At 37.9% G+C, this 16,557-nt stretch overlaps 1 protein-coding gene across 2 annotated transcripts in view; it reads left to right on the top strand.

Annotated features, from left to right (window-relative positions):
• The first annotated feature begins 1,626 nt into the window (after window positions 1–1,626).
• LOC117295416 (receptor expression-enhancing protein 5-like) overlaps window positions 1,627–16,557 on the top strand; it is a 32,566-nt gene continuing 17,635 nt past the window's right edge. The window contains exons 1-2 of one of the 2 annotated variants that reach the window (XM_033778063.1): window positions 1,627–1,892; window positions 11,157–11,250. In XM_033778063.1, the coding sequence (XP_033633954.1) occupies window positions 1,769–1,892; window positions 11,157–11,250 (218 nt within the window). In that variant the 5' untranslated portion in view covers window positions 1,627–1,768. Of the gene's footprint in view, window positions 1,893–6,025; window positions 6,177–11,156; window positions 11,251–16,557 lie in introns of those variants that run through there. The other variant, XM_033778064.1, reaches the window with a different exon arrangement.

Here is a 16,557-nt window from a genome sequence, read left to right as displayed (position 1 = left end):
CAAATCATGGTTTACAAACCATAAAAAAGGTTCATGCACAAATCATGGTTTATAAACCATGAAAACCTATATGATCGTCTCAATTAAACCTCCTTCCCAATTCTGATCGGTTCCCATTTCCCCCATGCCACGTGCGAGCCAGCAATGATGCAATGCACCGTCATGCTGTGATCAATGCACCGTGTTTGTCATCATGCTGCCATAGCAAGCCTCCGACATTTTCTGTGTATTTTGTGGTGTATTTTGTATGTGATGTGACAATGGCCGAAAGGCTAGTTGTTACGGCTGTAGTAGATGCCCTCCGAAGTACTTTAGTCGTTGATCACACGGTTCCGGCAGCCGCAGCCATAGTTCCATCGGCAGCCGTAGTTGCACCGGCGGTAGCGGGTACTTCGCTCAGCCCTCCAGTGCACGTTTTCATGGTTTATAAACCATGATTTGTGAGTGCACATTTTTTATGGTTTGTAAACCATGATTTCTGAGTGCACGTTTTCATGGTTTATAAACCATGATTTCTGAGCGCACATTTTTTATGGTTTGTAAACCATGATTTGTGAGTGCACACTTTTTATGGTTTGTAAACCATGATTTCTGAGTGCACATTTTTTATGGTTTGTAAACCATGATTTGTGAGTGCACATTTTTATGGTTTGTAAACCATGATTTGTAAGTGCACATTTTGTTATGGTTTACAAACAACGTTTTTGAGATATGTAAATTTTCATGGTTTATAAACCATGTTTTTTAAGAAGTCTCGATTTTCATGGTTTATAAACCATGTTTTTTAAGAAGTCTCGATTTTCATGGTTTATAAACCATGGTCACAAACCATGATTTTATGGTTCATTTGTTATGGTTTATAAACCATGATTTGTAAACCACGATTTTTATTCTGGTTTATTAACCATGTTTTTAAGATGCGTAAATTTTCTTGGTTTATGAACCACGATTTGTAAATGTTTTTTTATATGTTCATGGTTTGTAAACCATAAACTTATACACAACAAATACTTTACTGGTATGTAAACCATAACAGGATTTGGCAACAGTTTCTATGGTTTACATCTAATTGCTGTAAACCATGGTAAAAACATGCCTTAAAAGTGTCAAACAATTAATGGACAAACGGCGCCCCATAGATTTCTTCCTTAAAACACGATTACCAAATTTTCAGCTGAATACCATCAACAAGCAATTTGCTATAAATTGAAGTTTGTTTTCCCTGTTTTTATCAAGGAAGATTGTTTTGTTCAATGAAATAGACTCTTCTGCTCGGTTGGTCAATAGTGAGATAGCTCTGCTCAAGGCAGTCGCATTATTCGCTCCAAAAGACGCCGCTGTAAACCCACCCGTATACCCTGTGCGTGGTGCGTGCGATCACACCGCATGACCCACCCGGATATAGTGTACGGGGGCATCGTGTCGTGCGATGTTACGCACAGTGAATACGGGTGGGTTTTATACAGCGGCGGTCTTTTTTCGGAGTGAATAATTCGACTGCCTTGAGCAAGGCTAATAGTGAGAGCGCCCTCTTGTGATCGACACAAGAGAGTCTTGAACGAAGACTAAACGTACAGGCAGGGGATCAGGCCTGGGGAGGGCCTGCAGTACAGTAGTCTGGTGCATCCGCCGCGCCCCGTCCTGATCCCGTCGTCGCTCGCGCGCGTATGAAATTAAATCCTGCAATTTGCAACATCAGCCGGCCAGCCGTAGCAGCAGAACGAGTGTCTTTCCTTCAACAATAAGTGTCCGAAGAAAATCAAGTATAATGGCAAATGTAGAGAACTGGAGAGCAAAGTTGGACAAGGCTTTATATGAGAAGAATGCAGTCACTGACGTTTTGGCCAAGCTAGAAGAAAAGTCGGGGGTGAAGAGGACGTACTTTGTGATTGGTTTGTGATTTTTTTCTTGGTTGCATTGCACGTCATGTGCCCGTACCGTCCGTGTGTGGTTCACGTACCGGAACCCTTTCACCGTTCCTCTGTACTTTCTCTGTGCATTGTGTGTGTGTGTGTACGTGTACATGTACGTATGATCGTGATTACGAAATATTAATGGTCCCAGTCCCATGGTCATCTATTCTCTCTGTCTGTTTTCGAATCTTTCTGTAGTTATGGCCTACATCTCTTTTGGGTGACCGAGACTTTTTTGACTCATTTGATTGTTTGCATAATACTTCAATTAAAATAGGGCATTATTATTGATTTATGCAAAAAATTAATCATTTTATAAATGTTTGGGCATAACCTACGACAGGAAACTTTATTCCAAACATGATTAAGCCTGATAAATATACAGACCGTGAGTAAACTGCAGAGCTTCTGTCACCGGTGGAGCTTGCACAGTTTCGCGGTCAACAGGAATCAAAGTTTGGGTTCGAAAACATATGAGGGTCGATAACATATATATGACCCTACGATATGATGTAGTTCTTAGTTAATAGTTGCGATAACGTAACCCTCCTGCCGAGGCGAAGCCGGAGGGTTACGACCCATGCTCATACAGAGCAAAATGGTCTAGTCAACAGATTTGCTCAATTTTTACCACTTTCAAAAATCATGACACAAATTCTAGGAATACAAATTTAATCCTCAATGTTTAATGAATATAACTCCAAAACACAATTGAGAAAATATTTTGAAGAAAAAGGGCTCAAACTTACCAGATCCTGGAGCGAAACATTCACAAGTTTCCCAGGTTTTATTTTGAACCTGTCGCATCGCCATTTTGTGACTTCCCGATATGTTCAACAATGCTTTATTTTTTGGTCACCAAATGCTGAACCGTGGGTACCAGCCAATTGGATTGACGAACTGGCACGCTATACATGAGAGAACGGCAGGCATAGTAAACGGACAGCACACACACACACACTGCCTTATAACACCCCTTTTACAGAGTTAAGTCCAACTCTGCCGCGGCTCGGCAGTTCGTCAATCCAATTGGCTGGTACCTGTGCTTGGTGCCGTCGGCAGGAGGGTTGGTTACGTTATCGCAACTTCTACTAATCATTAGAAATGCATATCACAACAAACAGTTTCAAACGCTTTTCAAACAAAGACCAACTCGACCGATCCAAGGTAATGTGTTCCATATTGAAAAAGTTGCAGCCCGGATACGGAATGTTTCCGTGTTCTACTCTTAAAGTATCTTTCAATTAACCAACATGCATTTCACAACAAAAGGTTTCAAACGTTTTTCAATTGACTAACTCGACCGATCCAAGGCAATGTGTTCCTTTTATAAAAAAGTGGCAGTCGGATACGGAATGTTTCCACCAGCCAGGGCAGTAAGCTGCCAGGGCTACTGAGGGCGGGCCAATTACATTTATTTTGCTGAGAATGTGAAAGAAAAGTTTCACATTTATAACTGAGCAGTCGTCAGTCCTCTTGTAGATTGAGGTACATGGTAAATAGGACCTACTGATTTTTATATATATATATATTTTTTTCTTGGGGAGGGGGGCATGCTTGTGCCCCTTATTTTCAGAGTTTGGGATAGAAATTACACTAATAGTACCCCGTACTTCAATAAAAACCTCTAGCTACCAGGCAATCTCAGTGGGCTAGTTGGTATTATAACACCCCTTACAAATACTCTGCCTTTTCATTGGTTAAGAGCGCGTCACATGATATGTCTTAGTTTTACTAGACAGTGGCCGTGTGATGGTGCATCGTTTGCCGTGTGATTGCATCGTTTGCCGTGTTACTGACTATTGCACGGCGTGCAGTACCCAGATGTCTTTTTACCCACCTCGAACCCAATCAGTTGTGCATCTGTGTATCTGAAACGCGGGTACGAACATTTCATTTACGAAGATAATAAATAGTCTGGTGGGGTGTTATAAAACAAATATTTACTGCTTTAACTTGTGTTATGGGTAAAAATACTACTTCCTCGGTGATCCCCGGACCGTTTCTTTTTCCCTCGTCTGCGCCTCAGGAAAATAGAACGCTCCGGGTATCACCTCGAGAGTCGTGTAGTTTTAACCATAGCACTCGAAGCAGTCATTATTTGTATAACACCATAGACAAGTCCTGTCTGTGTTTCTCTATGGTAAGACACTGCTCTTGATCCTCTCAACTAGCTACCAGGTGATTGCAGTGGTCTAGTTGGTAAGACACTGCTCTAGAATTGCACAAGTAGTGGGTTCGAATCCAAACCGAATAATAATGCCTGTGATATTTGTTCACAGGACTTGGGAAAGTACTGAGTATACAGTGCTGACATCGGTGTAAGCAGGGTTAAACCAACATTGTTCTTTATCCCTGATGCAAATTTAATCAGCTATTATAAATAACAAATTCTTGAGTTGATTGATGAAATATTGGTTTTGTGTGAGAACATACTTATGTGTATACTTTGTCAATGGTACCATTGTTTCTTTATATTTACTGTAAATTTGATGTACATGTACTTTTATCTTTTTATCTTCTCCATTTTTGGAGGTTTTTAAGGGAATAAATAAATAAAATAAGTAGTAGCTGGGGGAGTTGCGACTGTAAGAATAAATATTCGGGTCAAAGTTGAAGACATATTACAATCGCTGGGGAAAGGAAGTCTGTGTCTCAAGTTTTGTTTAATGGGATGTCAGTTATGGGTATATGGGGTTTGCAATAGAGGGCACAGTACTGATTCGGAATAGGGGAAAACAGGTGATAATACATTTCTTCAATCCTGCTGAAATGTTGTTGAGGTGTTTTTTTCAATGGATACTTGATGAGTCGTTTTACATTGCTGTGTTTAATAGAAAACACCAACATGAATTCAAGAAGTGACCTGGAACTGGACAAACAACTGTTAGAAGTTTTTAATAAATTATGTTTGTTTATACATTTTGTTGTAGACCAGCAAAATAGCACCCTATATATTTGACGCATACAGGTAGCCGACATTATGTGACCATTTGTTTGTTTTTGCAAGCAACTGATGTCCTAATTACCTTTTGTTGTATTGGAAGTAATGCAAACAACTAGCATGTATTAAAAAAACTCGTAAAAAGTCAATCAAAGACCTCATAATTTTTATAAGAGAGTTGCCAAGTTAATATACGATTAAGTCAAATAAGTTTAAAAAAAAAATAATAATTTGCTTAATAGATATCAAAAATGGTCCGAATGTGACTTTTGTTGTACATCCAGGCTTTGTGTGTTTCGAGCGCATTCTTCAGATTTGTACAATTTCCAGATTTGGACTGTAGACTAGGAACAATCGTGCACAATCTGCAGATTACAGTTTCCTTTGTGTGGCAAAGCCAAATGCAATTACCTGTGTTCACAAGTCAAAAGTGTAAATCATTTTGAATTGAATGGAGGGCTTTGGAAAAAGAAAGTATTATATATTTTAAATCATCAGCATGACTCGTCTGGAAACTATTGCAAGATCATGGGGGTATTTTTTGTTTAAAACATTTAAATTTTATTAGTAAGAAGTCATGTTCTCCCTGGTATCATTGTTGTTGCTTTTCTTTTCTTACTTTTTGTTATTCCTTTTTCTTTTTATCCTTCTTTATTATTTTAAGCTAATAAAAAGTTTAGAGTCACACAGTAAAATAAGGTATGGTCAAAAAGCTGGAATTATTACTTTGTTTCATTTAATGTATAAATTTATGTGTAACTTCCTGACAAACAAAATCGTGGGTTGGATTGGAGCAAGCTCCTTGCTCTATGTGGTCAAAGGAAACACCTCAGGAATTTAGTCACAATGTGGTCAGGTGGCATTGTTCTCTTATTAACAATAGCATTTGCACCATTGGCCAAGCCTTACATTTTGTGGTTTGCAGCAGATGGTGGTATTTCTAGTTAAAAAGTCTCTGACAATCCATTGTGAAATCAGCTTTGTGTCCAGTCTGGTTGAATAAAAACCTGCTACATCATCAATTGTAACTTAATACATTTAAGGGGTGTGTAACAAAGAATAACACTGTACCTGTATGCACTGAGGACCCTTCATCAGGACAATAGTTTGATTTTGGACAGTGGATTGTGCATTAGTGTTGTGCTTGGTAGTGCTGTAATTGCTAGCTGTTCCCCTACCACTGGTGTTGCTGTTGCTGGCCACTGTTATTGGATGCTGACTACATCATAACCAAAGAGTGAGGACACACTGTGTATCTACACTAACAAGCAAAATGGACATCTCAGCCAATAACCCAGTTGTCAAGCATGCTGCATTTGGTACAGTGCTTTTAAAGTTTTTTGCTTTTATGTAATGTATGTAGGACCTATTAAACTTCAGGTCCCATGCTATTGTTGGTTTTGGATCACATTGATTGCAATCATGAACATGAAGAGATTACTGAGTTGTACACAACTGGAAACTACTGAAGGCCTGGATAAAAAAGTGCTGGTACATGACAACACCTTCCTGGGGTCGATTTCACAAATAGTCCTACATGTAGCCCTGGTGGTCTTACACTGTCGTATTGTACTACAGTGACGTCCTGGATATCTATTAGGGCCCATTTCTGGGGGGGGGGGGGGATTTTATAAGCTTCATAACTCAAATCTTACCTGCGAGAAACCTCTAATTTCAACAGATTCACATTCCATGGCAGCATATATTTTTATGCGGTGGGTTTTGTTCGTCATATTCTTTATAAATCCGTCATTTTCGTGAAATAATGCAGCTCCCAATGTTAAGAAATTCTCATTCTCATTTGTGTTCGTACTCTCACAGTCTGCTGTGTGTACGCAAGAGCGCACGTCGCACAAATATTGCGTGTTAGCGCTATGCAGTCACACCAGAACCCTTTTCTGAAAAAAAGTTTTAAAAACAACAAACGTAAACATGCAGATCCTCCCCCCCCCCCCCCCAATGCTCCGTAATTTTCTATCTCTGTATGAGAAAAAAATGAAATGTCAGACTGTATTGGCCTGAACAAACCTCATTAATTAAGCAAAAAGACAAAGGTCTGAAGTCTGGAACTACACAATAGCCCCAGGAAAAGGGGAGATTTCACGCATGAATTCCAGTACACTGTACCCCCCCCCCCCCTTTATGCCTTTGTACAGTCGTAAGCTTAGTTAGCATGGTTTGCATTACGTAATACTCATGCAGCCAGACAACTGACCACAATAAAAAAAGGCTGCTCTAAAGTTTTTCTGAGCATTTAAACTGTCCACTGTAATTCGTTTGGGGAAACTTGGGTCGGTTACTATGTCCTCTGATGTGAAATTATGAATGTTTGCTTAATGGCTATTCTTTTTGCTAATCTGTTCAATTCAATGTACATATATCTTGTAGGACTCCACAATAGTTTCACAACCTTTTAATAAGTAACCCCAATGTATGTACACATACGTGCATGACGATATACATTTTGTACCTGTGTCTGTCCTTGGTTACTGGTCAACAATCTGTTGTTCTCGTTTCTGTGTCATTCCTATTCTTGTACATGAATTTACATTTAACCTTGGTCAGTTATCATGGAGCCATTGTCTGTTGCCTAAATCCTTAGTCAATGAGTCAATACTATTGAGGAATTCCTGGACTTTGCTCTTCTGACAATGGAATACATTGGCAGTAGGAACAAATCCTCCAGACTGTCTGGTATTTGGTGACAATACATTGTGTGTGACAAATTAAGGGAATAAAAGGGTAGCTACGAGTTCTTCAACGCACGTTTAAAGCCGGCAGGGTCGGCGGCCGTGTGATAAAGGCCCTCGCCTTCGGCTCGGGCCTTTAACGCCAGCCATGACCCTGCAAGGTTTTAAACGGACATTGAGAAAGAGTCACTACTCGTTTATTCCCATTCATAAATGCCCTTTTGTACGTAAACAAATACAGTTATAGACACTTAACAATTGAAAATTCGAGGTTTGAAATATTCTTTTCCAAAACTTTGTGAAGAATCTGTTCGAGGCGCGTGGGTTGTGTGTATGCGTGCGCGCTTAGATTACGCGCTGATAGCTATGATTTGCGCGTTCCGCAGGATAATCTTGCCCGATACGCGGAAGCCAGCTCAGTGTCCATAAACAGCTCCAGTGTGCATTAACAAAAGGTTTATGCACACCCACGTGACGCGCTCTCCACCAATAGGAGTAGAGAACCTGTCTGGGGTATTTATGAATGAACAATTGAGACACTGTAAGTCAACAACTTAGTTTACGAAAGATTTGACATGAAAAATAATGAAGACAGACACTCAAGGAAAATGTCATCATTTTCTGCATCATTACATCAGTAATCAAATATTAATGAATAAAATAATTGAATATTAATGAAGAAAATAATTATAAGATTTTTCAAAGGAAACTATTTTCAAACACTGGCTAACATATGAATCCAAATTACATGTAGAAGTCGACATGTTTGAATCTAGGTATGGCAGCCTTCAGGGACAAACATTTGTTGAGCTGATTACTCTGGAACTATCAAATTATTCCATCAAATGATACAAGAAACTATAATTCTTTATCAATAAATCAAACTACGATTAGTCTTAATAATACCAAAATAATAAACAAAGAATAAGAGTGGAATAAAGTGACATTTCCTTGAAAATAACATGGACAGAAAATATTTGTGAAGCCTGAGAAAATTACAGAAGAAAATACAAAGTTGCTGTGAGTGCACTGTACAATAAAATAAGCTGTGTCATAAGTTAACATTGCACCTGTAATACAGTATGATACCTAATCAATAATTCATACATTCATCAAGTGTGTAATGCATTATTTAAGACAACTGATTGTGTTCAAGTTGTACATGTACATATAGAAAGGGAACACATCTTGCTACCTGGTCAGCTGTAAAATTACATGTTACATTACTTTGACGATTCTTAATAATGATCAAATATAAAACCTCAACTACTATTATACTTGTAGAACTATCAAGTATTTAGGCCTATGAAATGGCTTCAGCAGACACTTTTATGAATTGTGTCACATTACAAAAATACATGCACAATACAATAACTATAATGTACATGAAACATAATATTCTAGATGGTTTTTTATTTTATGTTGTTTGTTCTTCTCTAGCATTTGTTTGTCAACAGTCTGTGCATATTATAAGTTATCACACAAGCGCGAGTGGGATACGGAAAAATATAGCGCTTCTGCATCCCATATCCAACAAGGTCAAAGGCCGAGTTGGATATGGGACGCAGACGCATTGTTTTCCTTCGTATTCCACGAGCGCGCGTGTTACAACGAATTTTTCTTCCAGTCTCACGTGCAACGCGCAAAGTTTAAAAATTCAGAACCTTATTCCGCAACGAACAGCATCAGAGATGCCAAGTCCAGAGGACAGCTATGCGTGAGATTTTTCAAAATCACCCCCCCCCCCCCCCCCTCGGGAAAAAAATTTGCCAGTTTTAAAAGGCCTTTCGAAATCGCCGCCCAAATTTTTGTTTTTAATAAAAATTTAAAAAAATCAGAAATTTAATTGTGGACAAAAAGGTGTTCCAAAATGCATCAAAACTTCTTTAGAATAATTAAAACTCACATGAGGTACACAGGAGATGTTGATGGTTAATGTGGAGGTACGATTGTGTCAGATTATTTCCTTCCAAACTAAAAAAAAATTGACTAAAAATGATGTCCAAAATCCTCCCCTCACTTCTTCTGCCTGTTGCGTCTTCGCTAGTGGAGCGCATTTAATGAATTTGCTAAACGAATCGGGAAAAACTTGTGCGCAATAAGTGTTTTGCGCTCTGCCGAATTTTAGCTGAACCTGCTGGAAGAGCAAAAGCGTGCGCAATCTGCAAATCTGCGCTCCGTTTGTACAAAGTTTAAACAAAAATGATGATTCTCATAAACTGCGTGCAATCTGAAGATTGTGCAAACATTGTAGATTGCGTTTTTTGTACACACGAGCGCGATTTGGCAATGCATGTCGTTAATTTTAATTTTTTTCCCGGTTTGGCCCCAATGCGTGATAAAATGGTTGTTGTGCGTGTGAGCATGAGACAGAGCCCAAATGCGTGAGTCTCACGCCTAATGCGTAAGTCTTGGTAGGTCTGCAGCATGCACGCACTCAAAGTTTAGAATGTAAAGTTTGCTCTGTCCATATAATACGGAGTGTGACGCATTGACACTCACAATAAGCACTGTGCAATAAAAACCCTGCAAGTAGGTTAAAGGTTTTTATACCACCCTCCAGTTCCAGCATCTGATTGGTGGGTTAGTGCGTGCTGGAAGATAATATAAGTTACCACACAAGCACGAGTGGAATATGGACAAATATAATGCTTCTGCGTCCCTTTTCCAACGAGGGGAAGGCCGAGTTGGATATGGGATGCAGGCGCGCTTTATTTTTCCGTATTCCCGAAGCGCTCGTGTGATAACAACGTACATATTTTTATTTCTACATGTGTACCTCCATTGTACCTCCATGCATGTACATGGCAATCATAAGGCTGGAAGTTCTATAGCTTTTTTCAAGAATTGTTACTTACGCTTGGTCAGTCCTGCATCATCAATGCAACATCAAACCAGGCTGACACCTTGTATACAGTGTGCATAGTGTTAGCACAATTATTACAGTATGTATGGTGTACAAGTGAAGTAATTTATGTGAGGTGTTGTGTAATGATGCAATGAGCAGTGTGTTTCTTTAGGCCTATCATGTACATAATTTATATAATACAACATTTTTATGTAAACAACTTATATTAGGTTTTATAAGATTGGGTTAAGGATTGAAAAAAACAATGTTTAAATTTAGTCTAAAAGCTTACTAAGTATGAAATTCATCCATTATTCTGTGAAAACAATTCTTGCAGAAATGAAGTGATATACTTTTGAGAAAAGTGTACATGATGTATAGAAAACTTCTTTTTAAAACCTAACAACTCAGCTGATTTTAGGCCATCATACGGGTTAAAATCTACCGTCTCATCCCATTCCAACTCCTGTGGGTCTAAGAGAGGAGTTTTTAACTGAGCAAATAATGGAGATAAGAATTCCGTAAGCTCTCAACAAAAACGCCAGTCAAATTTTAATAATTGGTGAACAAACATTAAACTGTTGGGCGCACGGTGTGTCATCTTGGCCTGGATACGCAGATTGGCAGAGACAGCTATATTACGAATGCGCTGTTGATTTGTAAATTAACATGTTTTTTTGTAGGTAGTTGTTTTAATTCACTTGGCATGCTTGAGCTAAATACTGATGACTTTTTTTTCTTCCTTGTCTTTAACACTACAGGCTTAGCTGCTTTGGTGGCAATCTGGTTGGTCTTCGGCTATGCTGCAGCATTCATTAGCAGCTTCCTGGGCTTTCTGTATCCAGCCTACTGCAGGTAAGCATACTAACAGTAAACACCAGATCAAAACGCATTGTTGTTAGCTGGCAGCCATTTTGGTCATAGCCTACATGTATACTGTATATTAACAAACATATTTGATTTATGTATAATAATAAAAAAACATTTTTATGTAGCGCATCACCATGAGGTCCCTATGCACCGTTTGTCTGGCCATGGTTAGGTTACATTTATTTGAATGGCAAAATAGTACGACAGTAGTCATTGTATGTAGTAAATAATTGTAATAATAACAATATTAAGTTTTTATATAGCGCTTTTTCATTCCCGAAGGGTGTCTCAAAGCCCTTTCAAATTATTACCCCTGGTCACTGGGCGTTAAATCATTCCTTAAACCATCTTTAGCTCCCTGGGGAGTATACAGTCTCGTGCAACTCGGCTAAATCAATCACTGACCATCTCTGCCCTCACATGTACCCAGTTACCCCTGGGTGGAGAGAAGCAATAATAGTTGATGTCTTGCTTAAATATCTTATTAGTGTTTTAGTTTGAATGTGGATTTAGAAAGTGGTCATTAAAGTGGATTTTTTCCCAGAATAGTCTGAATGTCACTGGAAACAGCTCAATATGTTTTTTTATTTTGGGGTTGTTTGTTAACCTAAAAATGGCAGGCCCTTAGATTTTTAGCAAATAATCAATCATAATTGCTCACCACCGACAGACTTCACTTGACCGTGAATTTCCAAACATGACAGAGATTGTTACAAGTTTTAGCAAAAGATTTTTGCTCCGACACATGTAACCATGGAGGAAGAACAAAGTCAGAACTGTAAAAATGTATACCTTTTGCATCTTGTTACAGTTGTTGTTATGTATTCGTACACATGTGCACACTACTGCCAACTTGTTGCCCGTTGTACTGTAGTGAGTCTACATGTACTGTACAAAGTGCTGATTTGTGCATTAGGACATTCCATTTCCAATAATCTAGGTCTGAAAAGGATTAAATTACCTCAATTAAATTAGTATTCATAAATACCTAAGACAGTTTATCCATTCTGATTGGTCGAGAGGGCATCACGTGGGTGTTTCTAAAGGAACACGTTGCCTTGGATAGGTCGAGTTGGTCTTTGAAAAGCGCTTGTAACTGTCCGATCCAAGGCAACGTGTTCCTTTAAACGGATGATATAACACCAGTAAAAAGTGTTTAAACATGGGCGTGACACGCAAGCTTGCACCTGTGCTTATAAGACAGTTTCTTCATTCCTATTGGTCGAGAGCAACGGCTGGAACAGTTGTGCCACATCACGCGATACGCGCAACGTGCACAGCATTCCCTTATAAGGAGTTGTTTACCAGAGGGCCTTACCATTTCATAGGCTGGAGGGTTGTTGTATTTCAAAGAAATCATTGGAACAATTATAATTTTTTATTAATTTTTTTTTTTACTTTTTGACCAAAAAGTGTTTGTTTTTTTGACCGAAGAGGTATTTATGAATGGGAATCAATGTGTGTTGAATCGGTTTTAAGCTAGTGGTTTAAAGCTGCCGAGGCCTGGTTCTTGATAATTTAACCTCAACTTCGTCACGGTAAAATTATCAATAACCAGTCCTCGGCGGGTTCAAACCACTAGTTTAAAACCTCTTCATCACACATTGATTTCCTTATATGAGAACACCCGAGCACGCTAATAATGGTTCTTTTTACACATAAAAGTAAACAAGTTCTACAGGTATGCTGTTTCAATGTCATGGGAACATGTTTTCACTACAGTTCAACTACAATTCAATACAGTTATTAAAGCCAGTGGACACTATTGGTAATTTTCAAAGATTTAGGGTTCACAGTTGGTGTATCTCAACATATGCATAAAGTAACAAACCTGTGAAAATTTGAGCTCGATCGGTCATCGAACTTGCGGGATAATAGTGAAAGAAAAAACACCCTTGTCACACGAAGTTCTGTGCGTTTAGATGGTTGATTTCGAGACCTCAAGTTCTAAACTTGAGGTCTCGAAATCAAATTCGTGGAAAATTACTTTTTTCTCTAAAACTATGGCACTTCAGAGGGAGCCGTTTCTTACAATGTTTTATACCATCAACCTCTCCCCATTACTCGTCACCAAGAAAGGTTTTATGCTAACAATTATTTTGAGTAATTACCAATAGTGTCCACTGCCTTTAGAGGTATTAGTTATAAGCGATTGGAAAGGATTTATAAAAACAAACTTTGTGTTTAATTTGAGTCTGAAAGCTGACTGATTCTGAAGTTCATACTAGAACCATTCTTTTGTGTGAAAAATATTTCCCTTTTCAGTGAAGTCATTGAGAAGCCCTTAAAGATGCTATGTCAGATTTTTGGCCGATTTGACCCACAAATTTTGATTTAAAATTCGATAGGTATTTTGATGGGGGTCGAGAAAGTTACAAGCTTTCATTTGAGCCATTGCTCGAAAAAGTCCGCCAATTATTAGTAGCAGTGAAATAAAGTGCTCAAAATTAGTTTTTGTCACGTGACCAACTCTTATGTGTTTTATAAGAAACGTTTTAGATTTTTGTCATGGTTCCTGACCATTAAAAGTAAAAGTTAAACTTGTTTTCGTTAGAGCGGGTGATACTCTTTGAAATACCATTCACTCAAAAAAATATATTTTTTAATGTTTGGGGCCAAAAAACTGACATAGCATCTTTAAATAACAGCAATATCTTATTTTGGTTGTTACAACCAAAATTAAGGATGTGTTTACATTTTGATCCTTTCCATGGTCTTTGACTATTTTCTGCTGACACAATGGATTAAGCTCAAATGTTGCTTTTTAGGTCAGTTCTATACCCAATCTTATAACTTAAACCTTTAAATTGGAGGATGTGGAAGTTAAGATTGATGATCTCTTATGTATTCATCTCTTTGATGACTGACAAGCTATGCCTCTAGAGACCTCTGTATTCTCACTGATGGATGATTTTTCTATGATGCAATGCATCCCCAATGACTGAACCAGATCCCAGGCTATGGCAGGAATGTCTCCAGATATGTCAGATATGTAATTCCCTCCATAAAACATCTATCTCAACAAGCTCTGGTCACTATGTAGATCTTCAGCACTGGATTGGTCTCTGTTTTGAGCCAGTTATGCATGCTACATGTACTAATACTAATACTATACTACCCAAAATGTGAATGACTGTACATATATGTACATGTATGTACCACTACATTGTATTATAGTTCCCAGATTTAAATGCTGGTAACAAGGGTCATGTATATGTATGTATTCTAAATTCAAACTACATAATGTATGCCTACTTTTTTATTTACTATTTAAGTACTATTTATGTTTAGGTTGAATAAGAATGTTGTCCAGTACAGTCATGGATGTGTGTACAATGAATACATGTAACAGGTTTTATGCAACCCATTTTGCAAATGATATTCCACAAAGGCACCAGAAACATTGAATAATTGATGATGAGCACTTTACAGAGCTTCCCATTTAAACCACGATTATTTCATTCTGGGTACTGTCAGAAATTAAAGGCAGTGGACACTATTGGTAATTAGGCCTACTCTAAATAATTATTATCATAAAACCTTACTTGATTACGAGTAATGGGATGAGGTTGATAGTATAAAACATTGTGAGAAACGGCTCAAGTAATGTAGTTTTTGAGAAAAAAGTAATTTTTCACGAGTTTAATTTCGAGACCTCTCGGTTTAGAATTTGAGGTCTCGAAATCAAGCATCTGAAAGCACACAACCTCATGCCAAGGGTTTTTTTCCTTTCATACATGTGTAGTTATCATGCAACTTCGACGACTGATTGAGCTCAAATTTTCACAGGTTTGTTATTTTATGCATTTAATTTAAATTGAGATACACCAACTGTGCAGACTAGTCTTTGACAATTACCAATAGGGTCAACTGTCTTTAAGTCTATTGTTAATACCGGGAAGAAGATCTGCCCTACAGCTTTATGCAACATACATTATATAAAAGGCTAACTGTATTTGATATAAAATAAATGGTCGGTCATTGCATCATTCACACACAAACTAAAATGTCAACAAATTCCAATAAAATGTTTTTTAAAAGTATGTGTGAAATATGTAAACAAAATTATAGGGTTTTTATAGAATTGGTTTAAAGTGCCCCTATTGCCTGTTGAGTAAAAATCAACTAAAGAATGTGGATAAATTTGAATCTCAAATGATTGCAAGCTGTGCTGGTGACTTTTGTTAAATGTCTGTGATATCTGTTTGAATGCTTTGCTCATTATGACCAGAGATGCATCTCACTATGGAGCCATTCAACATATTGTGAAGAGATCTTGATGTTCTTTACTGTTTTCGGAAACTGTCACAGGTGTTTCTTATTGTACCTTTCTTGATACTGTTACCTACATGTAGCATTACGTACTAAATACTTTATTGACAAAAGCCAAACAATGACCCTACAAATGTACTGTACATGTTCAGGTAGCAGACAGTTGAACATTTGTTGGCTGCCTGTCAGAGGTTCCAAAGTCCTAATTCTGTTGGTGTTGGTTTAACCAGCTCCATGGTTTAACAACTGCTAAACTCCCGAGTGCAAAAGGTCTCCAATATATTTTACCCTTTAGAGTTGACATGATATTGTTCCTACTTTAAAAGTAAGATTTCCTATTAATTTTTTCCCAAATGAATCGGCAAAAGTACATAAGCCGGTGTCATGTGCTTAAAAATTCAACATTCTCTTCACAAGAACTAAATATCATGTAATGTACCTGTAGTTTTGAATCTGATGTACGTAGTCACACCTTCTTTGTGTGTCCAAGTAATGTCAAAGCATCATTAATCCAATAGTTGCTTTTGTACCTTCACAGTTCATAGCTTTCTGGAATGTCAAAATCTTTGTCTACATTCTGACTGCTTTTTCACAGCATTCTTTATTTGATTTTTTTAAATAAATGTTGTATGTTGCTTACTCTCAGTTTGAGCTGTATCAATTTCACCAGGTTTCCCAGTTGACTTCACTTGAGGTTTCCCTCATGACTTAGCACTAGTTGATATCATCATTTATTTAATATCCACTATGGTCATGTGAAGCTCCTGTTTCTGAACTTCATGAACTCCATGGATTAATCAGATTACTCCTAATCCACTTAGCTTTACTACTCAAGTAACCAGGTAGACCTACATGAACCTGATGATTGACATCCTCTACCATGCTTAGAGGATGTATCCAATCGGAGTCATTTCCATTTATAAGTTTGGATTAATATCAAAAATAAAAATAAAACAGTGTCTGTCAACTGAAAACGCACAGAAATTTCAGTGTCTACTTATGATCATTGAGTGAACAAAA

This window comes from Asterias rubens, chromosome 10, assembly GCF_902459465.1.
Source record: "Asterias rubens chromosome 10, eAstRub1.3, whole genome shotgun sequence".
Classification (NCBI taxonomy): Eukaryota; Metazoa; Echinodermata; class Asteroidea; order Forcipulatida; family Asteriidae; genus Asterias; species Asterias rubens.
The sequence above is the reverse complement of the archived record's forward strand: the minus strand, read 5'-3'. Positions and strand labels throughout refer to the sequence as shown.